Source organism: Symphodus melops, assembly GCF_947650265.1.
Source record: "Symphodus melops genome assembly, chromosome: 19".
Taxonomy (NCBI): Eukaryota; Metazoa; Chordata; class Actinopteri; order Labriformes; family Labridae; genus Symphodus; species Symphodus melops.
Window position 1 is genome coordinate 16,685,384 of NC_136709.1, and position 26,476 is coordinate 16,711,859.

The window sequence follows — 26,476 nt, forward strand, 5'->3', positions numbered from 1 at the left end:
AAGAGATACAAGCCCATCGAAGTCTCTCCTCAGCGGCCTGGCATTTGTTAAAGTGCTTCATCGGGACCCTCTTTTTTTCCCCCTCCATCTTTGTTCCCAGGCAGCCCTCTCTCCCTCTGGTTTGAGTTTCACGTCTCGCGGCGGTCTGATTGCCTGATAGCTTAAACATCTCTGCCTGCCTATCCCTGAGCCTGAGTGTGTAATCAAAGACACATGAGGAGCCTGTGTCCAAGCGGTGACCTTCTGATTTTGCTCATCAATTCTGAGGGTTAATGTACGAGGATCTATCGGGTCAAAAGATTTGTCTCTGCGAGCTCTGTCGGGTCTGTAAATGATTAGGGTGGGAAAAAAAAGCATTTGGCTGCTGAACCCTATTAAAACTTCTTCGAACAAATGTGCTCTCTATGTGACATCTAATATATCCTTTCCACTCCCTTTGTGCTAATGATGCTAATATGTTCCCTTTGTTCTTAGTGTATTTTCAATGAGTGCTATAAACCAACTTTTTTGTCAAGGGGCTCACAGAGTTTGCAGGGTTATGATATGATCCGAATTCCAACGTTTCATCATGGGCGGGAAGTTGAAACACGCAATACCCGGTTCTTTTTTTCTTTGGACTGATGCGAGATAACAGCGGCATACATTTCCTACAAGTGAAATATAAACTCTGCGCAGAGTTTGGGGCTTTGAGCCACCCCCCTTTGAACCTACGCCATGGAACCGTCGGATAAATGTATTCCTCATTTTGACTGATATCTCTATCAGCTGGCACATTCGCACCATGTATCTTCCTCCACCCCCACCCACCCACCCACCCATGCTACACCCAGAATCTGTCTCTTCAATGACGGCTCTGTTTTTAAAATGACCACTCTTATTTTTTGTAATGGGTGTCTTGTGTGTCATGGAGGTTACAAGTGAAAGGGCAGAATAGAGCTGTCTGGCGAAAGGCCTCTGATAGAAAGTGCCACTTCAATTTGAGCACAGCTGCAGCTGAACCCGGACTGGCTCGCTGTCCGGCCCCGACACATTGCATTCTCTTCTCCTGCTTCTGGAAAAGATGTGAAAACTGTTCACTTTGGAGCGAGTTTTTAGCCTGACGAGGTCTGATCTCTTCCCCTCATTCAAAGCTTATCTGCAGCTTTTTGTGTCAGGAATTCACGCTGACAAAGAGCGTCTCGGACACCATTTACATTTTGTTGCTTCAAGTTTGTTGACTCTTCGAAGACTTTTTCTTCAAACTTGGACTCAGTTGTATTCAAAGCAAACTTTTGACTTGACTGCTCACGTAAAACTATATATATATATATATATATATATATATATATAATTACACGTTCTTAATGGCATACACCATGAAAAACATCTTTTTTACAAGTTTCCATTGGAAAGTCATTTGACTACAGACTACACCTTCCTTAATGTGGTGATGAGGGGGTTTAACACTTTGAGGAACTCTATCCGCAGAGCTGCTGACAGTCCTCAGCCCCCCCGAGTCCCTGCTGAGGACAGAGGTTGTGGTTTCAGGAAAGACGACCGCCTCCGTTTTAAATATTCTCTGTGGTTTGAATCCGAAATTGGATAAATTCTTGCAATAATGATCCTGTAACTTTTAGCTTCAGCTGAAACTAAACACGCTCAAGTGAAACTTTGAACTACTCTTCCCTTTTCGTCTCCCCCCCACCTCTCTCTCGGCCGTTTTGTTTTCAAATTGTTGCGCTGAGTTCATGGGAAACTCACTCCGAGGTTACCTGCGCCCCTGCAAAGTGGTGGAAAAAAAAGGATTACGGCCACAAGAATGTTTTTGCAGTTAGTTGAAATATTACTAACCTTGTCAGATGTCATTTTGAATGAGAAAGCAAACATATTTTAATCAGGGTTTTAAAGGCAAACTGTGACTCTGGGAGAAAGGGGTCAGCTAATTGCAACGTTTGATGTCATGTTTGGCCTCTCTCTCCAGTCTGATGGGACTGCCTGGAAGCATGTTAGCTCGACTCTTAAGTGTCTCTCTGGTATCTCAACCACACACACACACACACACACAAAACCAAAAAACGACTGAAAGCTCTTCAACAACTTCTTATTATACTACCGCTCAACTTAAACCTCAAACTAAGTTTGTCGCTTTATGGACAAACGTTGTTTTTTCTGAATGAACGCGTGTCACGACATTTCCTTCAAAAACTCTCCCGTCTTTAAACAACAGGTCAACCTTGCATAACACCCAAATGTCTTTGGTTCTCATAATTACTTTTTTTAACGGCAGCGCTGGGGGGGGGGGGGGGTCGAGGGATATACATAGTAAATTATGTTTGACAAGGTGGGGTTAGTGGTTTTGTCGTGGCTTGTCTTTAGTTATTACTCACACTTCCTCCTGCCATAGATAAGGTCTGCCGGTGAACATACCAAGGTAAGCGCTGGCGCAGGGCCCCTTATCGCTCGCATTGATTTAGGGCAAGAACCCAGTGACAGAGGTCATTGTGCAGTAAAGCCATCCATCATTCAGGTTTGATTTCTGCTCAGACCTGTCTCCAACTTGTCTACACGTAGGCGAGTCACATGGTGGTGAGGCCACAGGAGGCTTGGACAGTGTACTGAGGAACTCTGGCTTCATAATGCTTTCTGTGTGCGTTAAGAATACAAGTATTGAGCTGTTTTTACAGGTTAGCTCGTATTAAGAATGATTTAGAAGGAGACTTAATTTGATCCTCTAATTATCGTACAAAATCCACAAACTATTTGTCTTACGTTTAAAGCTTTGACATGCCCGTGAATAATTAAGCCTTGATTCTTGTTTTTCCACCAGTAGCTGATTGCCCGTCTTCCCACTGTTTATTTTGCAAATCAAAGTCATTCTGCACATATTCTAGACGTTCAGTGTGTGTTCGAGACGCTCACATTTTCCACGACTTTAAATTCAAGGCGCTTCTCTCAGCCAGCGGTAAATAAATGTACAATCATAAACACAGTTTTCCCCTTGTGCAGGGGTATTTTTTCAGACGTCTGAAGATGGGTATTTATTGCTGTTCATGGCCTTCGTGGCTAGACTGTTGGCTTAAAGGTTCTATTTATCCTGGCATCACATTTGGGAGCTCCTTTTCAAATATGCTCTGAGTCATATTATTGATCTGTCATGGCGAAAATGTATTGCACTTATTTTTTTTTACCAACTTCTGCAAAAAGTTGTAGGCAGTCGGAGATTCTCCCTGATTGATTGCATGTAAATGACCGCACACTGGCTGTGCTGCATCCTGAGGGGAAAGGTATTCCCGTGGAATATAAAGCTCTCTTTAGTTATGCTGAAAAAAACGCTAGCTTCAGTGGTGGTACTGCTCACTCCCAGCTACCGGAGGATAACTTAAGTAGCTAATTACGCTTCAGTCTGTAATCAAACCCATGTCAGGCTGTCTGAGAACCTGGATTTGTGTGCTAGATTCCAGTTAAATACAGGGACAGCTTAAACATTTTATGGTTCTCTCTTCAAATTAAAGTTTCTTCCCGCAATCCCCTCTAAAATGTGTCATATCCCATTACACAAATGTGGATACGGTAAATTAGCGGGGAGCCTACTTACTGCTATGAATATGTTGACTTTTTTTTTTTTGTGTGTGTGCTGTGTGCAGAGGGTTAGCTCACCGGGGGTTGGGGGGGGGGGTGTCTTCAACTCCAAAAAAGTTGTCTTGAATTTTCTCCCCTTGCTAGATGATGTGTTTTTGCAATTCAAATATTTGCTCATTCTCCTCTCCATTGCAAAGCTCCCTTTGAAGCGGAAGAGTTCTATCAGGCCCAATGACAGTGTGAGTGTGCAGCGTGACAGCGCAAGAGGCAGTGCTGGACTATTTCTAACTGCATATTTAAATAGGACGGAAATCCAAAATCAAAAATATATGCAAATGACGGCATGTTTCGCATGCTGATATTTTAGTGATTTGGGGCTTGCATATTCAGGTGGTGTTCAGCATTCGTGCCTCGCTTTAGCAACATTAAGCAGAATTACTTCATATCTTCTGCACAACCTTGATCTCCCTATAAACAAACATTTCTGGGGGTGGAAGGCCTGCATTTGGCAGATTTACTTCTAAGCTTTGCTTCATTTTTTTTTTTCTATGGGCTGTTTCAAGTGGAAAGACATTCAAGGCCTTAGGCTTCACAGGAGAGTGTGTAACCCAGAAACTCTCAATAACGGCTTTCAAAGATCATTTTCTCTTTTGCACATTATGGAGACCTTATTACCTGATCTCCTTTACATACATTTACAGCTATATTTAAATATATTATATACCTGCTTTGCATTTGCATTCAATGGAAAAGCTTCTTTTCACTTTAGATGTATTCATTAAAAAGATCACAAAACTGAGTGTTGGCACTTGTACATGTGCAAACTAAGACAAAGCACTCAAGACCTGCCTGCGCTCTTCACCGTATAGAAAATACAGTATGAAATATTTCATTGAATTGTCATTTGTATGAGCAGCCCTTGCTCTCTGCACCCTATACTTCCGACCTCTCCCCCCGCCTCCCCTCGCCACATTTTTCCCCCCTTTTTTTTTTCTTCCAAACAGCAATTAATCTCATTTTTAGTCCAATTTCCAGCCCTCTGCTGGAGTCGGAGCGAGTCCCCTGTTTTGTTCCTATTTGGCTTGGTTCCTCTGCATAGTCATTAAGGGCCCAATTAATGTCACCCTTTAGCTGAAGAGTGCTCATTTTTATTGGGGAGCTGACAGTCACCGCCATGAGTGCCGCAGTGTAATATGCATTAATTGCCCCGTAACACTGGTAATTACCAGTTCTTCAAGCCTCTCAGTAAACTGTCATGCCCAGACACGACTGCTTTGAAATAGATTACTCATTAGGGGGACCTGCCCTGTTTTCCAATGGGGGCTCGCTGGGTTGGCATAAAGATGAAAAAAATCTGGTGCTTGAACAAATAGTTGCCAAGAGCAATTTCCTATTACAACTTCCCGGTGACGGCTTTTCTCTTTCTTTCCTTTTTTTCCCCCCCTCCTCAGATGGCATTCCAGCCGTCACTTGAGGTAAAGATCAGACGGAGAGTTAGGTGTCCATCACAGATCTGGCTGATATCAGTCGGCTTTTCCCTTTTCTGAGGGATTCTTTGAATAAAAATATATTTCACGAGTCATCACATTGCCTTTTTTTTTTTTTTTTTTCAACTGAATTACTCTAAATTGATTTGTTGTGGTTTTCCCCCCCAGTATGCGTGTGCATTTCTGATGCCCAGAGACGAGTGTACAAGCCTCACAGTGACACTGTCAGCATTGTTTCTTAATGCGGGGCATTTAAGGGCCCCTGTGCCTGAGATAAAGGCAGCATTGAGGTGAAGTTCTTGTTCAAATATTGATGCTAACTTGCGTAGGTCTTGGGTGTGTTTGCAAACAATGCAATCTCGGCTTTAACCATTAGCTGGTGCTTCAGGGTTTGCTGAAACGTGCTTTTGCATACCTGACAGAAAAAGGAATTGATAACGGATGCAAATAGCAGGTTTTAAGAAACGGTTAGAGGACAAAAGAAGGAGATGTAGTGTGGGTGTCACAGTTGCTATGCGATAAGATATAATGAAGGACAGACAAAATCAAACATCGTTAGCTCTCACACATCCTCTGCACAGAAAGGTGTTGGCCTGTTTAGTCACGCTAGAAACAATATTTAGATTTCACCACGGCTTTGTGAGCGCTCCAAGTGTGCACTGGGCTGAGTCCTCCCTGGTCCCTGTTCGCTCGTCCTGTCTTTTTGTTTTTTTCCGAAGCACTTTGGTGTCATTACCGATTTACCATAGCAGGGAAGAGAACCGAATGTGAAGACCAGGATAAAACACCTCGCCTGCGTACACACGGGTAGAAACCGCACACACACACACACACACACACACACACACACACACCCCGAGCTTCTCAAAGGTGCTGCTTTTTGTTTTATCTCCCTTATACCACCTGCTTCAGGCAATCTGCTCTCCCTCGCCTCAAATGAATTTTGTCACGGCCTTTCAGATTCTCAGCCGGCGATGCGCTAATGAAAGGAGATAGTACAATTTGAAGTGACCAGGTAGCAGGCAGCGGTGCACAGCTGAGAGCAAGGGGGTGGGGGGGACGCACACCCCTCCTTGAAACAAAAGACAAGTCGAGCGTCCGCTGATATACCCATTACCCTTCTCATTAATACCCCGCAGATCCTCGCGCTGAGAGCGCGCGAGCCCGTGCGTGCGTTGTATCTGTTTGTGTTGGTCGAGCACTTATCGAATTGTTTATGACAGGCCTAATTGGGCTAATTGAAGACATTAAGATTACCTGTCAGCTGTGTGTATCCAGACTCCAGATCTGTCTGACAACTCCTGACAAGTGAGGGACCCCGTAGCATCCGTCATGATGGCGCATTCCCAGGTCGTAATAGGGACAATAGGGGCCACTCTAATTTGATGTGGACAGCCTCAACGGTGCGGATCACACTCCCTCCCTCCGTGTGTGTGTGTGTGTGTGTGTGTGTGTGTGTGTGTGTGTGTGTGTGTCTGAAGTTTAAGTGAGAGCTGGGGGGCTCTGTGTACGGTCAGGCTAATGGAGTCCCCTTTGGCCATGTGACAAACCGATGAGGCAGTCTGAGGGGAAAAGTGAAAAGGGGGTCTTCAAGTGTTTACGGACATGAGAGGGAAGGCGCTGGGGGGGGTCGACGGTCTTCACAGATTGAGTGACAGAGGGAGAGCGCTGACATCTGTGTGTCTGCGTGGACACTCACCCACACTGCGTCGTCAAAGACAATCCAAACTTTTTGACATGGGCGGGGGGAAAACTACCAAAACAGACCTGATTGGTGGAGCCATTCAACAGTCTACAACAGAATGCCATGACGAAAAAGGTCATCAAGGTATTGTTGTCAGATCTGGTCCGTGTGTTTTCATCATCTTCAAAGGAATAAGTCTGTCACCAGCATTCTGATTTTATGCGTCGACTGGCATACGAAGCAATCTCCAACAACACGTTAAAGTAAGTCCAAACATGTATCAGAGGAAAAAAAAGTGGTATTGGTATTAGAGCGGGTATTGGTACAAGTCAAATTCAAATGTCCATCATAGTATCAGTATCTAAAAAGCTCCGTTAGCGACGCATTGTATCGTCTGTTTTGGGAGAACTCTGGTATATTTGAATCGATGGGAATGTCTTTCTTGCCATCCCGAGTGTTAATACAGGGATTGGAATCAGTTGGTATCGATACAGACTCAGATATCGGCATAACGCTGGTATCGGTACTGGTACTGGTACTGGTACTGGTGTCGTCACAGTCCTGGTACCAATCCTGAGATCAGTATCAGAACCACTCAAGTGGAAATCAAGTCTGATTACTTTGATTCGTTTAAGGCTGCAGGTATTCATACATCAGGCTTAACAGATCTTAAACAGAGCACACTCCTATCTTCCGAGGCTTAAGGAATGTGCCTCTGCATATCTGTATCAACCTCCCTCCTCTTCCTCCCCACTCTCCTTCTCCCGTGTGGGCATTGTGTGGGGCTTTGCAGTGTCATCGCCATGACAGATCAACGCTGTCAGCCCAGGAGATCCCTCTGTTTGTTTGTTCTTCTCCAAAAGGGGTTAAACTGTCAAGTTGACAACTCACAAGACCCTTAGACTCTGCACTACCGCTGCTCCCCGTCTCGCTCTCTCTCTCTCTCCCTCCCCCTTGTCCACCTTCATCCCCAAACGAGTGAAAATCAATACCAGATTGCCTGAGGACCACTGTTTGGTGTGGGCCTGACCCCTGGATGTCCCCCACTCTGCTTCTTTCATTACATGTAGCCCAGTATTTAACTTCCATCCTGATCCCTCGCCTAATTAGTTTCGATAAGCTCGCAGTCTCTCTCTCTCTCTCTCTCTCCCTTCCCTTCTTCCCTCTCTATCTCTCGCTCTCCTTCTCTCTTACATGTGCACGAACACACACTCTCACACACACACACACACACACACGGACACACACAGACATTTTGGTTCCTTGCCTTTTGAAGGGACACTCTGGGCTGGGAGTAATAAAAAAGACAAATCCCAACACGCACACAGGAGCCCTTCAGCGACTCTTGAGCTGGGATTATTGTTTTGTTTGCATAGCAAATTTTAAAAACTACAATGAAATTAGATTTGCACCCCAGATCATCAGTGAAAACACTGGGGATATCCTGTGTTGTCCAAAGCTAATGCTTCTCAGTAGTGGGCCTCAGTAGCAAGACTTCCCCCTAACTTCAGTGTTTCTCGGCCTCCTCATGACTCTGTTTTTTTTATCCAGTCTTGGACAGAGTAGCTATTGATATTAGTTTGAAGATGTGGGGTTTTTTTTTTACATCTCCACCCACCAATCCTACTGAATTATTGATTTGCAGAATCACAGTTGGAGTGATGTGTGTGCTGGAGGTCCATGACTGTGTGTGTTTTTATGTACCACCCACATGTCCAGGTGCCGCCACTGCCCTGGCTGGCCCGTCGACCACTGGCAAGCCCCAACGACATGTTGGCCCCCCTGCTCTGCTCCCCCCCCCCCCCCCCCCCAGGCTAAAATTACCCTCAGGAATGTAAACAGACTGCCGAGTAAGCACACGGCTTTCTGTGGCCTTCTAGCCTGACTCTGCCACCCCCCCCCCCCCCCCAAAAAAAAAAAAAATATTGGACAGTTCCATTTTAGACTCAGAGGCCAAGGTAGATGGTGAGAAAACTTTAACCTGGCTTTGGCTTTTTTGGCCTTTTTTCAGAACTTATGACGTGACATTTTGTGTCTGCTGATTATCTCCAGACTGAACGGCTTCAAATGTTTTATGCAACAGCTGAAACCTAAATGTTCCTTAGTTCTCCTCATGTCTTCTTTCCCCTTCTCATTGTAGCGGACAGATGGGCATTCACACCAATTCATTAGGTGTGTGGGGTAGCTGTAAGCGATGGAGTCTGGGTGAAGAAGTTCACTGGGCCGGGCGCTGACATGTTGATTTAGTGGTGGTAACACGACTGCACTTCCAAAGGTGCTGACTTGGACGAAAGCCAGGCCTCTTTTTTTTTCTTTTTTTTCTCCCAGGGAGACATTAGAGGCCACACTCTAATTTTGGGGCCGAGTTCTCCTCGTGGATGCTGAGACTGCCAGGAGGGCCGAGACAACAAACATTCGCACCTGCCTTTCCATTGCTCACTTCTGATTACGCCTTCAATGAAGTAGCGTTTAAGAATTATTTCTGAACACGATGCAAGGATAACCTAGTGGATATTCTTGCTTTACAGAATGGAAACAGAAGTTGCAAAACTAGAGGCACATTTACCACATGCTTATGATGTCAGAGTCACGTGTCAAATGAAAGCCAACTGAAAAAATCATAGCCAGGATATTCTTGTTCCGCTGTCATTGAGTAATTTTTCCCCATATCATTCTGTATGTTTAAGTAGAGAACAGACTTTCATTGTGTGTGTTTCCTTTCATCATTAAATTAGCTTTCGAGGTGACTCGAGGCCTGTTAGAGCCCGAAATGTAACAACTACTCGAAATGTTACAAGAAAAAAAAGTAAAGAAATTAATGGAATAACTGGTTGATAATGTAACAAATTGCTGCAAAAAGTAATAACTTTTTGCCCAAACTGTAACAAGTTGTTACATTATTAGGAGAAAAATATTTTGCCTGCCCCATAATGTAATAAAGTTGTTACATTTTGGGTTATAAAAAGTTAGCACGTTTTGGGCTCAGCATTTTGTTACATTATTGACCAATTATTAAATTTTGTTACTGTTTTTTTTTTTTTTTCTAACATTTTGGGTCGTTGTTACATTTCGGGCTCTTACAAGGCCTCTTGTGCTTTGTTCGTGTGTGAGAGCTCTTCTCGTGTGTTGACTGAAGACTCCTGCCTGTAGATATGTAGGTTTGTTACCATAGCATTAAAAAAAAAAAAGTCAGGTATCAAGCTGACATCCCGTGACGTCACATATAAACATGATATCATCCATGTATATACACATAACACCGTTCCTCTGCTGGACACACCAGGTTTGCAGGCGCCCGGTCAGGCTGACGCTGCCCTCACGGGGGCAGATAGGGTTACAGTACAAACTGTTGTTGATTAGGGCTGTGCCTGTAGTGTGGGGGGGATCATCCTAAATTGAAAACACATTAACCGCCAGGGTTAAGGGCAGGACTAGGACCAGGGCGGTGCGAGGCGAAGGAGCAGCGACAGACACAAAATGGCTGTCCCCCCCCGCCAGCCTGCCTTTGACTGTGCTTCCCAAGAGACGCTTGGCAATTATCGGCCAGGGCTGCTGGGAGTTCACAATAACAGGTTAAAGGAGCATGTATCCCCCTGACGCTGTGGTCTTCTCAGTCAGCACAGACTACTCGCCCCCAGCCTGCTCACACGCCACCACGGGGAGCTTCCTGTCTTCAAGCAGATCTTATAGACACAGGGACTCTTCAAAGGCCGGAGGGACTCTCTGGACACGTCTTTGGCTTATATTTGGCTTAAGAGACTTAATAGACCTCTAAAAAAACGTTTTCTTGCTCTATTTTGACTTTGTGTTTCAGATTTAATGAAGGTCATCTCATTCCTGGTCAGTGTGTGCCTTTTTAAAAAGTATTCACACACGTCCACCGTCACTGATACCATTATTGCCTACTCATGATTTCAGTACAGTACTTGCAGAGTACCAGGAGACATAATTTGCAGCCATTGCCGTAATAGAATTTAATAATATCCACATCAAGTGTTAATGAATACCCACTCAGAGTGTCATAACTGAAGAGATCCGGCCGTTTTCATGATGTAGAGGGTCATTATAGAGGATGGGGAGTCGATATCTGAGAGGAGATCAGGTGAGCTCTGACCGTCTGATTGTTAACCCTCACACAGCCGGAGACAAACAGAGGCAGAGCAGATCTTATTATTACGCTTCTATGGCAAAGGCCAAATGTAAAAGGGATACGCTTTGTAAAAGACTGATCCATTGAACTTCTGAAAAATATCTTGTTCAGCTCAAAACTACTTTAAACAGAGATGTCATCCTAGAGCGATTAGCCGTCCTGTCACATGCGGTGTCCTCGATGCCGTTTGGAAGAACTTCTAAACACGAACCAAACAAAGCCAGGCCATTCCTTGTTTGGATTTCACTCTACACCCAAAGCAGACCAGAGTGTGTCACAGCGCGTTCGACCGTGACCACGTAGATCTGAGAGAGGACCAGTGCAAAAAAACATACACTTGTCCCTCAGATATGTGTTGCTAATGTGGTGTGCCACATGCTCAGCTTGGGGACTTAATGTGTTCCAACTCACTGATTGTACTGTAACTTCTTTCTTGGAGAATGTTTGGGAAGCATGATACTAAAGAAAAAAAAGAAAAAGATCCTAATCAGGACCAAATGGCATCGGGAGGATCTGGTTTCTATATTCTGTACATGACGCCACCAAAATAGGAATAAGGGCTGATGCTTATTCGTTCACCCAATCAGGTGTTAGCCCTTTTATCAATCAGTTGATGGGTATAGGGTTGCTCAGAGTGTGTGTGTGTGTGTGTGTGTGTGTGTGTGTGTGTGTGTGAAAGGTGATAAGGCTGGGTTAATGTGAGAAGTTGACCAAGGTGATAAAGGTTTGTGAGGAAGAATGGCGTCAGATAAAGTGGATTAAAAATCAGACTTAAAATAAACTGAAATGGACAATTCTAAAAATGCAAAAGTTCATGGGAATAATTAGTCCTTTTTTAGTTTGTTAATTTACTGGGTCTACACTGAAATAACTAATAAGTTGAAGAAACATTTTAAAATTGAGATTTTTCGAGGCATTAAGATTTTCTGAAATCATTTGTCTGGAAAAGGGAAGCATACATAACATTTAATACTTGTTTTTTCGACAAATCCAACTAATTGATTGACTTTTTAGTTTACTTTAATATTGCTTTATTGCATTTTAAACATGAAAACACTAATCCTTACATCACAAATGTGTTTATGGAAAAGGGATTACATGGTATGTAACATACCTTCTTTTTGTCAGAGTTCATTTAAAAAAATCTGTCTTCTATCTCCTCGTACAGATATTGAAGGTGCTGTATGTGTGTGTGTATCGGTGTTCTACTCTGTTGAGCGTTGACTCTCTCTCTTTTTTTTTTTTTTCTTGGAGGTCAGAGCGCCAAGGGCTTGTCCTGCCACAGAGGGGACCGTAGTTGCTATGGTTACCAGATAAAGCAATGGGATCCCGTAGTCTCTGTTCTGCTATCTGTTATCTCGCATCAGTGAGCGCAAATTAGCTCCAAGTGCAACATGAGACTCGCGGCGCGGTGACTCGACCTGACCTCCCACACCCTTCATACACACACATTACATCTCCGCACCTCCATGTTAAACCGTCCACTACACTACACAAACACGCGTACGCGTAAAAACACTCTCTCTACCTCAAACAGAAACAAAGACCAACTACATCCCTGCCCCGTTCCAGTTCCATACATCAGCCACAGAAAAACATAAAAACGTCAGGGTGAATTACAGCTGGAGGAAGATGTTGTTTGATTTTTATTGCCCTCTATTCCACCTTAATTATGATGCTACGTCTGCCTAGTGTTTGTGTTTTACATACCTGAGCAGACTTGAACTTTGCCGTGCCCATAAAGACGAAGGTTGCAGTGGGAAGGGAAAAGAAGGCGTTCTATTCTTAGCTCGAGTCATGTGAATAACTTATGGGAGGTAAACTCTTTCATTCAGCTCCTGTTAAATGTGGACAGGAGGATGTATAGTTTGAATTCACCTCCTTGTTCGTCTTCGTCCCACCGGTCGGTCAGACTTTGAAGACACGGTCTGTGTTATGTGCAGGGAAGCTTGTGCTATCAGGGTGTCTTTGTTATCAGGGTCGCTGCTCCTGCAATAAAAAAAAAAGAAAGAGAGCTGCTTGTACAGTGATTAGCTGTAGGGCTGTATTATATAGCATGTAGGCGTTCTGTCATTGCCCACCCCTCTTCTTAAACGCCACACATACAGTCCCATCTCACATCCATTGTCTGAGTCCCTTCACAAAGTCACTGACCTTTTAGTTTTCCATCATTTGACCGATCAAGCCACTGACGAGTCATGTGTTGTCATTCACTCTGTCCACTTTTTGGTAACGTTACCGAGAACACTCCACCATTCCAATTAGTTTTTTTTACAGTAAGCAAATTAATTTCCTAAAAGCCAATAAACATCACAGCATGCATTGTGTTTTGTTTTTGTTTTAAGCTTATCGTGCTTTGCGGTTGCAACATGCCCAAAAAAAAACCCACCTATAAAATTCAGGAGCAACTGACTTTTGCATTGACCAGCAATTCACAAACCAAAAAAGGCTATTTGTCTCTAATACACATTTTGTTGTGACAAACCTTTTTTATTTAACACAGAGACTTTTAGCCCACTTTACCTCTGGATACTTTCTGTCAAAAAAAAAAAAGAAGTTGAGCAGGTTCCATACCTGCATTTCAGAGAGCAGAGAAAAGCCTGACTGGAGCTAATGTTGGCCGTGCTTTAGTCTTCCTACCTTGTGACCTGATGTATGGATGCAGGAAACAAAGAGGTCTTTGTAGGGAGACGTCGGAGACACAGAGTTCACCCTCAGGTACAGGCTTACGCTGTCTAAATCATTGCCGCAGCGCTTGTTTAAAACGGGGCCAGCGTTGGTTTGTAAAATGAAGTGACGGTGTGTTTTAAGGTGGAGCGTAAATTTGTCTTGATTTTATTGATAATTCATCACGTAGTGTAATGTGTTTTGGCAGAAGTGCTCGGCCCCCAGTTTTCCTTAAGCTTTTTCTCACCAAATGTGACAGATCAAATTAGCCTTGATGTGTGTACAAAAGTAAAATGCTGACTTTTGTGTGTGTGTGTGTGTGTGTGGGTGGGTGGGGGGGGGGGGGGTTGCTGTGTGACCTTCAGCAACCTCAGTATTCTCAACAAATCAGAGAGACACACAGAAAAAAAACACACTCACTCTGTGCTTTTATTGTGTTTTTATTAGCTTGTGCAGTCCATTTTCCTCCCTTGTGTTCTGCATTTGTTTAAAGTGTGACTCGGTCGGCTGCAGCACTCTGAGTGTGTGCAGGCAGACACTAATAACACTCCCTCTTCTCCATTTGAGGTTTGTGTGTGTGTGTGTGTGTGTGTGTGTGCAGCTGAGTGCCTTGCTCTCATTAAGCCGCCGTTGCGAGCTGCTTGGCACCTGCTTTAAAACGCGACCACCAACCGCTCATTAACGCTAACGAAAGCGTGGCTGGCTGCCGCACTCCACGCCCAGGCTCGTCAAGTGGCCTCTTGGCTGAAATTAGCTACGTTTCACAAACAATTTCAGCGACTCGTTACGTTGTTAGGTGTTTATTGGAAGATGGCTGACTCTCGCTCGTTGAGGTTACGTGTGTTGTAAGCACACGCGCCAGGTTAAGACGAGCCAGCCCACATAATAAACCGTAATTTAGCTACAAATATAAAAAATGAACTTCCATCCGCCTCCTCCGGTGTTTAAACACAAACTTCAGTGACTGCATTGTGCAATAGATGGGGGTCATATACTGTATATTTAAGTTTGGAGCTTTCTCTCGAGAATCTCCTCTGTAGCCATCAGGCTCAGTCTTGGCCCCCTGACCGCTCCCTCCCCCCCTCAGTGTTATTGTTCCGAGTCTCGGATTTTTAGCTCAAGGTCCCTGTACTATTGACTTGTATTAATTCTGAGTGGGATTCAAAGTCCATTTATTTTCTTTACCGTAAGGAAAGGCCTTGGTGACATGGCTCCCCTGTGTTTATAATTTAGCTTGTTTCAATTTGTGCTTGGCCTCCCCAGACAGACCCGAGACATGATGTATCGTGCACCGCCGCCTTATCTGTTGATGTACAGTTTTAACCTTTTTCAGAAGGTTGCCTCTCTCCACTCTGAGCAGACAAGTCTCTCTCTTTTTTTCTTTTTTCTTTTTTTTTCAGCCCTTTGCACAGCACAGGAAATACATACAGCTCTGCGGCTGAATAAAAAGAAGAGCATAACCCCTTTCCCAAAGTCATCTAATGTAAATGTTTAGGTTTTGTTTCCATAACATTTCCATATTAAGAATTGGCGGCTGTGTGCGGCGGCGGCGGAGCATGGAAACGATGAGACTTTGGGGGCTGGAGCGGCGATGAAGACTGAGCTATGTGTGTGACTCTGCGGTGAACTTTCAGTGTGCATCTGTGAGCTTTCTCCAGGGCTGTTAGCTTTGGCCTGTTTGCTCATAGATACAGCACCGTAAATCACACACTGTAAAACGCAGAATGCACGGATGGGGTGCAGAAGCATGCACTGCTGCAAGGGCCTCTCCCAGAGAGAGGTGTGTGTGTGTGTGTGTGTGTGTACTGTAGATACGCATAATTTTGTGCATGTGTGTGTGAACCATACAGGTTCTCTATGTAGAACATGCACCACCTCAAGGCCTGATCAACACAGCACAGAAGACACATACAGCTGCCTATGTCACGACAGCTGATTCTTGCACTTCATCATGGATGGGGTAAGAATACCTTGTCAAACTTGTAGGGTCATCAATCTAGGTACAATCCCATAAATTATGCTCGTAAAAAAAAAAAAAAAGAAAGACTAAAGATTTCCATAATCGTAATTAGAATAACGCCTTTGTGTGTTTGAGTCCAGATTTTAATGTGAAATGATTGATCACAGGTTCAACAGTTTACGCACTTTACCTTGGCGCTGAACTTCTGAAGCTCTCCGTGGCCCTTTGGCTAGCTTCCTGTCTGGGTCCCTGGAGGCCCCCCACAACATTGTTAACTGTCTGAGGATATAGAGTGTCTGGGACCGGAGTGCCGTCAAACCATCTGAATCTGGTCTTGCATGTGGGGGCTTTGGTGCTCTTCGTTCAGAGTTCAACTGTGACATGTCTTTATGCATGGCAGCTAATGTTCAAAGAATAGGTATGATCTATATGAGGCGGAGAGGGGCCACCGGTGGCTCTTTGGGGCGTAATAAATAGCTGGAAAGATGATTCATCGCCTCAGAGAGGGGAAGGAGTGAAACGTAGCATATTCCCTGTGAAGAACTCCTTCCTTAAAAAATAGTTTTGGCACCTTCCAGCAGACCTCGAGGTGTACAGTAGCTACAGTGTCTATAAAACACGATAGCAGAAAAATGAGCAACGGGAGAGAACAAAAGATTTCAAAAAAAGAAATCTCTTTATTTAAATGGCCCGAACTGGGTGACAGACATCTTTGGCACTTTATTATTTATAGATTTTAGGAGCTGCAGTGTCTGCCAACTGAGGCCAAGTTGGTTGTGCTTTTTAAGAGAAAGAAACAGCTGGACACTGCAGCATTGGCGAACTTCAGCCACCAGATGCAGAGTGTTTAGTCTCAGACTTTCTGTTGAACTCGGTGAGGTGCCAAAGGCTTCCAATGACAGGATGCCGGGGCTTTGGTTTAGAGCTTTGTTATTTCACAGATTATTGTTATTTCACTGCCATTGTAATGCGATCGAGTGTGTATCACCCTGTCAGACAGATCTTAATCTTCCCCGGCGGCTTCTTTTTTTTTTTCTGTTTGATTCCGCACATGTTTCCTGGACTGTGATCAAAGGAAAATACCTAAGCGACCTGATCTCTCATAGATCAATCACACTTCTGTCCCATCATTCTGTCTCTTTACTTTTTCTTGCTTTTTGTCTTTCAAATCCAAAGTCAACAGCTGTAGGCATTTTGCAGGTTTGAATTTAAAAAAGCATCAAGCAATTAATTCCGAGCTACCTAAGAAATCACTTGGATGACAGCAGTGATGTACTAACAAAGGCTCGACTTTGTGTTTGGTTTTGCTCCTCAGGTTCGGCCCAGGTCTTGTGATCTACTGGTACGGTTTCATAGGAGAGCTGGACTGCCAAAGAGACAGAGGTATCCTGCTCAAAGACCATTTCCCTACAGACATTGTCACCCTGTGCCATGCTGCCCAGCCGGACCCACCACCACAGGAGTCAGAGTCGAGACAAAAGAGTGAGGAAAGGTGAAAAAAAAAAAAAAAAAACTCAACATGGCAGGAAAGAGAGAGAGGAAGGCAAGGAGGTGGGGAGGGTAAGAACAAGGGTGGATACCGAGATCCGGAAGCAATTTGACTTTCCTGCAGAGTGAGACTCCTGGCAAAAGATCTGCCCTGAACTCCACCTGACCCTCTGCCTCTGTCTGCTCTTCCTCCCTCTCTCTCTTTTCACTGCCTCAAAGCCGCCGCATGCAAATACACACCAGCGTTGTGTATATCTGACAGCACAGGCTCAGATTCATACCTGAGTGCAAAGACAACACCCCGCTCCCCCCCGCAGCCTTCCCTGCTCGTGGTCAGCTCTTGGCCCCTGGATGGCCCCTTCGCCGTGGACAGCCAGGGTAAGAGCCGGGGCCAAAGCAGGACATAGAGACCTTCCTTATCACACCCAAAGCCCTGGCCTTTGTCACTCCTTCCTCCTCCGCTCCGTCGGCAGATAAGAGAGGTGCGGTCCGCAGGCTGAGTGGACAGCTGACTCTCACCTGCGTCACTCAGTGCCCTCTAAGTCGCTCTGCAGGGGGGTAAACAGGATCATTTCTGATTAGAGCTGCTCTCTCTCTGACCTTTTTACGTTACATTATAAACTGAGGGTTGATGCAGATTTGTCTGCTCATAGATGTATTATTAACTAGCTCATCTTCATGAAATCGTTTTAATTCAAAATAAAGTATGAGGCTTGACACTTTGGTTGTAATTCTTCTTTCATGGTAACCACGAACCTCAACAGCTCTTCCTGTTTTGTCCTTGTTTGTCTGGTGTTAAATAAAGGTCTGGTTATTAATGCTCATATTCTAGGATTTACTTAGATACTTAAATACTACACTGTATTCTGTGATACAATTAAGGGTTTTAGTCATGATAAAAAAAAACGTTATTTTTGTAACTTACTTTTTTTTAAAGATCAAAACTGAGTGATCCTTTTTCATTTTTGTTAATGAAAAATGGCCATCACTAATTCCTAACCATTAAAAATGTGTAGTTTTTTTTAAAGACTGAATTCTCTGTAATAAAAAGCTTTTCTGGCATTTTTCCTCCAACATTATGATTTTTTATGATCAAATTTAAAATTAATTTCCCATTCCAAAGTCATCTTTTTCTTGTTGTATAAACAGGCTGTTGAAGTGACTCATTCTCATCACTGATTGTTTTTCTGTAGGTTAGTTTAAACTCGAATATGTTTTAAGCCCCGCTTTACTCGGTCAGCGAGCTCCATGGAGGGAGGGAAGGCTTCTGCTGAGTCAGAGAGAGCTAAGATCCGAGTCAAATCAAATGTAAATGAACCTGGTCTGTGTGCCACCAACATGAAAACAGTCAGTCCTCTAATGCCTCTGTAATATGTTTTTAAAACAAATCCCAGTGCTGTTAAACACATGTAATTATTATGAATAACTATGTAAATGTTCTTGTAATGGAAATCAAAGCATAACCTCTCCATGAGTTTCTCTACTTCTTGGTCCTAAGCTATGAGTGCCTACAGGTCCATTAAAAAAAAAATCTCTGATCTCCATGACAAGGTGTGTGTGACTATCTAAAGGTTGTCTGTTGCACATCTTTACAGTCCTCTCCTCCTTTTTATGAGCAGGCACCAATGGAAGAAACACAGCTCGGCGAAGGGAACCTGAAGAGGACATAAATTTGAGTGATGTTTTTAGAGGCAGATATGCACTGCCTATAGGGGGTCCCTGTCGTGTCTCTCCTCTTTACAGCGCACACACAAAAACGATAAGAGGAAAGAAAGTAAAAGTGGGAACCCATCTCATACTGAGATTAAAATCATTTTACACGTTTAGTGTCTCTAACTGCTGTGGTATGAGAACTGAGTAAGGCAGACACTTCCACCATTACAGACTTTGTAGCACAACCTTCTGTTCCTAAAGAGATCCGCCCCCATGGACTTTAAAAATACATTGTTTCTATGTTTGTTTGCACAGTTATGCATGGCTCACACAGTTAGAGAGATATGGAATGTGGGGGTTAAATAGCACTAAAGTGTTGCATGATTTGTTACCCTTAAACCTCTAACCCTCAGCCGGCTCCCATCTAGGCCTTGATCCCTCCACGAGGAGGCCAGTGGGTCACTGCGAGGTCGCCAGGCGGCCATGGCTTCCTCTGTTGACCCCCCCCCCCCCTTGCTCCATGTGGTACAAAACAACTGTCCCCATGTGTCCAGTTAAACCAGGCCCTACTGCCTGGCCATGGAATGCTTAGACATCACTTTATGGCTCCTGTTGCACACAAAAACAGAGCTATTTAACTCAGGCAGGGAAAAGTCTCTGTTGAATAAGAACAGGGGGGGAAAAATGGAAAACAGCAGATTCAGTTCCTCTCAAGTTTTCAAGCCTTCCTGTCATTGTATTCCAAGATGGCTGTCGCACAAAAGAGGAGTCAGGGTCAACTCCTATAAATTAGGTTCTGCACACAATGCAAACTAAATACAGCTTTTTTTAAATCCACATCAAAGGCAAACACAGACGTCGGCGTCAGCTGATATTATTTCCCCGATGGGAGTGCAAAAAATAGACAAAAACAAACCTCCATCTGATGATTTCTGAGAGCCAGACATCTTTATTTTGTGCTTTCCTTGCCCTTGTCTCCCACCTCTTTTTAGATTCATTGTTCTTGTCACAACAATGGGGCACTCGAGTGCTCTCCAAATAAGGCCAGTTTGGAGAGGTCATTTCCTGCGGCCAAGACACCAGAGCTGTGGAGAAATTTGATCCTCAAGAGGAATCCAGCGAGAACAAGACGAGTTCTAAACAACTTTTGTTTACAGTTATAGACGAGGACAACTGATAATACATTTTATATGAAGGAGAACAAATTAAAAGCACGTTTGAAATCGTGTTTTTTCTGTTAAAATATTGCCCAGTATCTCTGTTCAGAAGGTTTTCGTTACAGATGCTTTTTAGTATTATAATATTGGTAACATTTCTTAAATATGTGTCTCCCATGTGTCAGATTAGTTTGATTCAGTTTACAGCATCCACTCTGTTTTGCCCAGGCCCCCCAAGCTATTGGAAGTCCACTATCCACTCAGATGTACATCTTGGCTCAATCTCTTCCACATCCTGCTGTTTTATGCCTCTTCAGACGAGCTGCTCGATAGACCACTGAGACGCTGAGAAGGACAGAACCAGAGACAGAGTGAAGGCTTGGTTCTATCCCTGCAGCAGACCACCAAACATACTTCCTCCACGCTGCTGTGTTATTTATGTGAAGAGAGCTCTGGCCTGTTTCTGCCTCAGGCTGCTTGGTGCTTTTAGTAGAGATCCTCTCAGCCTCCCTCAGTCAGTGAGACATCACAGGGTGGAAATAAATAAAAGTTCTCCTGGAAGAGTTGAGAGCAGCCAGTTTGAAATTAAAAAAGGATTTATTTTTTTTCAGAGGGCTTGAATAACCGTACTGAGAGGAGGGGGGGTGGGGGGGACAGCCTCTCTGCCCTTAGCTAACGCAGATAGGAAGAGATTTTATTTTTAGTAGGCGCTGCCTGCTAATCAGAGGCTGTTTAAAAACAACAATGGAGCATGAGAAAAATGGTCCGGGGGATTTTAAATGGCGATGCAGTGAATTTGTGATTGACAGGATGGAGAGCAGATGGTATGTTTGAGGGAAACTGAACAACTATGGAGGGCAGGGGTAGAAGTATGAGTCACTGAGAATGTGGCTCTTGAAGCAACATGGCCGAAACAAAATCTGAGCTCTGAAGACACTGCAAAAAGAAAAAAAATAACCACTAAAATATTCCACATTGACAACCCTAAATGACTGCTTGTTAGAAGGACCAGCCTGGCAGTGGAAGTCTAAATATCCCAGATTGTACTTTACTGAAGTGAAAGGTGTTGACTGGCTTCTCGCTAATTGAGGTATTACATTTAGATTCAAGCTCTCATTTGTGTAACCCACACCTTCAAACAAATCCAGGAAGCATATTTAGAGTTCCTTCCAGTGAGACCTGATCCGTCATGTCTCTGTGGTCATCGCTGTGGGTACTGACTTTAGCCAAGATCTTGCACTTCAACCATATTTTACAGCGGCTATTTTGGCTTGTCAGCATTGATTCACCTCCGTTGTTCTAACATGTACTGTCAGGGATAAAATGGAGGAGGCAAATCCTGCAGAAGAAAAGGAAAAAAAAAGCTCTGGGGAGTGTGTGTTTGTGGTTGGAACCACAGGGGTGACAGCCAGCATGGAGGCCGCCTGCTCCAGCATCGGCCGCTGGAAAGGTCAGCCCCCCCTGAGTGGCATTTGGACCGTGACAGAAGTGACCCAGAAAGTGTGTCATCTCCTGTTCTCAGCGAGGGTCTGGAGGAGTCCTGGTTACGTCCACCTACAGGTACAGGCCAGCACAGGGATGAGCGGCGGAGAACAGCAGGGTGGAGGAGGAAGAGGCAGCCCCAGTGACATTCTAAAAGATTAGAGCTGTGTGGTAGGAAATTATGACTGCGGAGAGAAAAAAAGGTTAGCTGCAAGAATCCAGAGACAAAATTTAATTCAGCCAAAACAAACCCTGGCTCACCCTTTGTCCTGTCCTCTATTTGTGAGCATAATTTCCTGATGAGAACTGTCACAAGCTAGTTATTATGAAATAAAAACACTTTGAAGGAGGTGGGGCTACTGTACACTGGTGGTGGCGGTGTCCATGGAGACAAGTGTGGCTATTATGGGATACATCAACCACAGGTTTTCTTTGGTGCTTTGAAGGGGAAAAGCAGCTTGAATCCAGGGCGAAATCAGAGCTACAAATCTGGTTGATAACAGCAGATCCCTTCCCTGAAAAACTGTGCTGGCTCCTTCAGAAGGAGCCTTGTATTTGTCAAAACACGCCATGCGATCATTTCTCGCACAACAATAAATCCTGGCATGAATTCTTTACGCATGGATGAGACAAGTCCTCTATTATGTGTAGACTCTGCTTAATTTTAGAAATATTTGAAAGGGCAGTTGTGATTGGCTTTTTTATTGAACTGTTGCCTTGGGTAACCTAATATTTTTGTGCTGTTAAGTAGTTAAACAGCTCATAGCTAAAGATGAAAAAGAGCAGAGGGAAGATGCAGTCTGGATTAACCTTTTCCTTTTTTATGCTTCACGTGTATTTTTTTGTATTGAGCAATTAAATGTTTGGCTGTAAGCACTGTGCCAGCTCCAGTGCTCTTCGGCTCGAGAAATGTGGCCCATTTATCACTTTTACAACTCATTTTCACCCCAAAACACTCCACTCCTGGGCTGGATAAAAACCTCTCTGCTGCCATGTCCTTGAGTTCCCGGTGACAGGTAAATATACACTTCCATCCAAACACATGTCCCACATCGTCTATATTTGACTTATGGGAGGTCAGCCTGCGAGGGATCGATGTTGCAGTTCATTTTTAGAGGCTTGATGATGTCATGTTGCAGTGTACTGTGGATTATGGCTGCCTGAACTTGTTGCTGTAAGAAAGCAACAGTCTCCACAACTGTCTCGACTCAGATGTGTTCTGCAGTGATTTTATGCAAACTTGAATGAGCCAAATCTAGCTTTTCTCCACTGTAACTTCAGCACATCACTTCACTGACAGCAAATGAAGTCCCACAGGGATCATCGTCAGGTCACACAAGAGGGAAGAATGAATGGAGCGATGTGATGTTGTCATTCAAATGCAATGGATCACTTGAACTCCATTGCCCTGTTGTAATGACCCTGTGTAAGGACCTGTAATGTGGTTTTCCCATTGGGTTTGAGAGAAATCCTACGCCAGACCATTCAGGTGCACAATAAAGTGCTTTTCACTTTCTGAGGACTTCCTGTCTCCAGTGGCGTTCTCCATTAACTCCTCACAGACAGACAAGAGCCTTTCTATTGGCCCAGACGCTCTTTATCGCAGCAGTTATTCCCCCCAGGTGCGGCGCTACCTGGCCCGCAGATAAGATAGGAAGCCGGCTGCCTGTCATTATTGGCAGATGAAGGCTATCGGAATATTGACAACAGTTTACACTCCTTGTTGAGAAACAAAGTTGGACTTGTGAGACAGTCCCTCACAACAGGGTTTTTATTGTGTCGAGGAGATATGAAAACCCAGCTTCCCTGTGGTCACACACCCAAATAGCCTTATGTCACAGCTTCTCCCTCACCTCCCCCCTCCTCCTGCTTCTCTTCAGTTGGCTACTATTTATTCCCACCAGCTGTAGTGATGTGCTAAAAAAGTTCATGACACCAGCTATTGCTTTTCATCACTGCAGCTTCCAACTGCTAACAGGCAGCATGCTAGCTCTCCCTAGGCTACTGGGGTGAATAACCAGGTATAGAATAAAAACATGCACTTTAAAGTTATTCAGGGTTTAATATAAGAGAGCAGATAGTCTATAAAACGTATCTCTTTATGTGTCTTTATGACATCTCTCATTGACATATTTGAACTTAAAAAAAACCCGGAAATGTCAAATTAAAACGGCGTGTTGTTAGGACGTCACCGACTCTTTTTAAACAGCGCGTGGACACTTTTTTTTTTTTTTAACTCCGACACAGCAGATTGTGTTTCAACCTTGATCGCATGTGGTTTAACCATAGACATCACTGGGAACAATTAAGTGACACCAGTTTCTGTGAAAAAGAAAATACGTTTGTGATTTAAAAAAAACCCCCAAATAAACATCTCTTGATGCCCTGGGTAAATAGATTTAATGTAATAGTAGCCTGGGCCATTTTAAATCGTTTGAAGTAAATTGTAAGTTTGATGGCAGGACTATCGACGAAGCAGTTAGACATTTAAAAGAAATATGAAATTTCTTTGTCTCCTTTTGTAACGTCAGTAAAACCTTGTGTAATAGCATCTGTAAACGAAATGATTTCTTTTTTTTAATATCAGTATTTATTTACCGAGTGACTGTAAAAACACATCAAGTCTATTAAACATCGTACATGCTAAAAAAAACGGTAATATGTGTGTTTCTTTTTATATATGTATATCTATCTATCTATCTATATATATATACTAACATAATAAGGGAAACTATATTTTAAGATGATTAGGCTATTTATTATTGTTATTGTAAAAAGCTATTTGTAACAATGCATTATAGGCCAACATTGTATTTTTTTATTTTAAAACATGAATTGCTCTTCTTTTCATCAATATAAAATCAGTCAAGGCTTCATAATGAAGTGGACCACCTCTGTGTCTTCATGCTATTTCCTCCTCTTTGTAACTCCATCCCAGCACCAGTCTCCCTTTCCTGTTCCTCCTTTCTTTGCCCCCCCCCCCCCCCCCCCCCCCCAACACACACACACGCTTTTTTTTCTGCATAGACCTTTCTGTCATTACATTGTTTTGAAAAATAAGAAGAGGTTTTAACTGCTATCCGAGACGATAATGGTTACCGATTCTATACTTTCAGTCTTAATCTTCAAGTGGGCCATGATTAATGATGTCAGTGTTCTTCAGGCCCCAGAACTCTTTCTCTCTTTCTCTTTCCATCTTTAAACACACACCACGTCTCGTCGTGCTTTTGCAGAGATGTTGCTCTCTTATTATAAATCTCTCTCTCTCTTTCTCTGTCACCCTCTCAGGAAGAAGGAGCCGGGCAACAAGTCCCCAGGTGCGAAGCATAATATTGACCCTACAATCCATCTTTATTGATTTTACCATCAACGTGGCCGCCTAATACATGCATAAGGAGCTATATACCTGTGAGTAAATATGAGATGAGAGTCTTTGGAGGTCACATTTACTGTTGCAGGTCAGACTCTTACCATGCAGGAGGGAAAATGGCGGAAGGTTGTTTTCTTCTTTTGCATACATTTTTGGACGATAAAAATAGAAGAGTGCACTATATCAAAGCTGATAAGGCTTCTCCTTCTTCTTCTTCTTCTGTAAACACATTTACTTAGGCCTCCAGAAGGGGTCGCCATCTTGTAATAGCAGTGCGCCCAAGGGTGTGGTGGGGAGGGGGTCTCTAGCTTTCTCTCTCTCTATCCAAAAAAACAAACAAACAAATAACGACCATCAATAATGTTTGAGTTCATAATTAATTGATTTGAAACGTGCATTGAGCCTATATTGAAATGTGCACATGAATCAATAACCCGTAGATATTTCACATTTTTCCATCTCTCTCTCTCTCTCTCTCTCTCTCTCTCTCTCTCTCTCTCTCTCTCTCTGTGTGTGTTTGTCTTTCTTCCCTCTTCTGTTATTTACAATTCTTGTGAAATGTCTCACTTTGCTGCCCTCGGCAACCCGCAAGATATTTCTAACCTTCCTTTTTAAAGCTGTCGAGATAACCGAAAGAAATTAAGAAAAAAATTAAAAAAGAATATGAACCTAGGACAACGGCCCATAAATTAAGAAAATCGATGTTTTCGCCGCTCCCCTCTCGGACTTCCGCCTCATAATGGAATAATGCCAGATTTATTTGCGAGTCTTATGGTTTCTCTAGCCATAAAGCGTGATTATTTCAGCGGAAAAAAACGGTCAAATGTTGACAACCTTGGGGCCATTGTAACACAGCGCTGGAGAAGCAACATAATGAGGAAAAAAAGAGACTCTCAGGCCTGGGGCTTTCCTAATTAAATCTTAACTGATTGAAATAAAGGTTTGAGTACCTCAAGGCTTGACTAAACTCCGGCTATTTCCCTTTTTATTGCGCTTTATTTATTCTGCACTCACATGCCCCCTTCTTCTTCTTCTTCTTCTTCTTCTTCACAACTGGCCACTGCACTTTCTAAGTTTTGCTCATTCAAAACCCCTATAGCTATGTTATTTGACTAATTATAATTTTCACATCATTAAGATTTTTTTTTTTTTTGCAGGCTGAGTGTGTGTTGGCAAAGAAGGAGGAGGAGGGGGTGTAAGGGTGACTGTCACTCATTTTTAAGAAGACAAGCATCGCTGAAGTGTGAAAATAAATTGCCTCTAATTCAATGGTCGCTGCCATGCGCGAAAAAGTCCTGAATCTCACATATAAATAAGATTCATTTTTGAAGTTGCTTTAAACGTTGAAAATGTAAGACTATAATGCATTATGTTTAAGCTGTTTTAAGGTAAATAATAATAATAGTAAATACATGACTAAATAAATAACGTGTTTAGCATGTTCACATTATATTCGTATACGACAAGACTTAATTCAGATAAAATCTTAATTTCATTTTTTTACCAAACTGTCATCAAATAGATGAAGAAGTGCGCGCGTGAGTGAAAGGGCAGTGAAGAGCACGAGTGGGACCTTCCGTGGGCGCGTTTCTTCCTCCATTGTCTGAGGAAATACTATCAGAAATGATAAATAGATAATGGAGCTGTCTCCTGGAGACACGTTCATCAGCGCTAAATGGGAGCTGGCGCGGAGCACCACGGAGAATTAAGGCGAAAGAGTTTGCAACATTCCTGCAGGGTAGAAGTTGTTGACAATTAAAGAACACACGCGCATGCTGAAAGAGAGAGAGAGAGAGAGAGAGAGAGAGAGAGAGAGAGAG

The 26,476-nt window shown here is 43.4% G+C and overlaps 1 protein-coding gene across 4 annotated transcripts in view; it reads left to right on the forward strand.

Moving 5' to 3' along the window:
- cdin1 (CDAN1 interacting nuclease 1) overlaps positions 1 to 17,717 on the forward strand; it is a 55,552-nt gene extending 37,835 nt beyond the window's left edge. For all 4 annotated transcript variants that reach the window (XM_079370400.1, XM_079370402.1, XM_079370403.1 and 1 more), the window contains one exon: positions 16,822 to 17,717. In XM_079370400.1, coding sequence (XP_079226526.1) covers positions 16,822 to 17,002 — 181 coding nt within the window. In that variant the 3' untranslated portion in view covers positions 17,003 to 17,717. The remainder of the gene's footprint in view (positions 1 to 16,821) is intronic.
- The last annotated feature ends 8,759 nt before the right edge of the window (positions 17,718 to 26,476 follow it).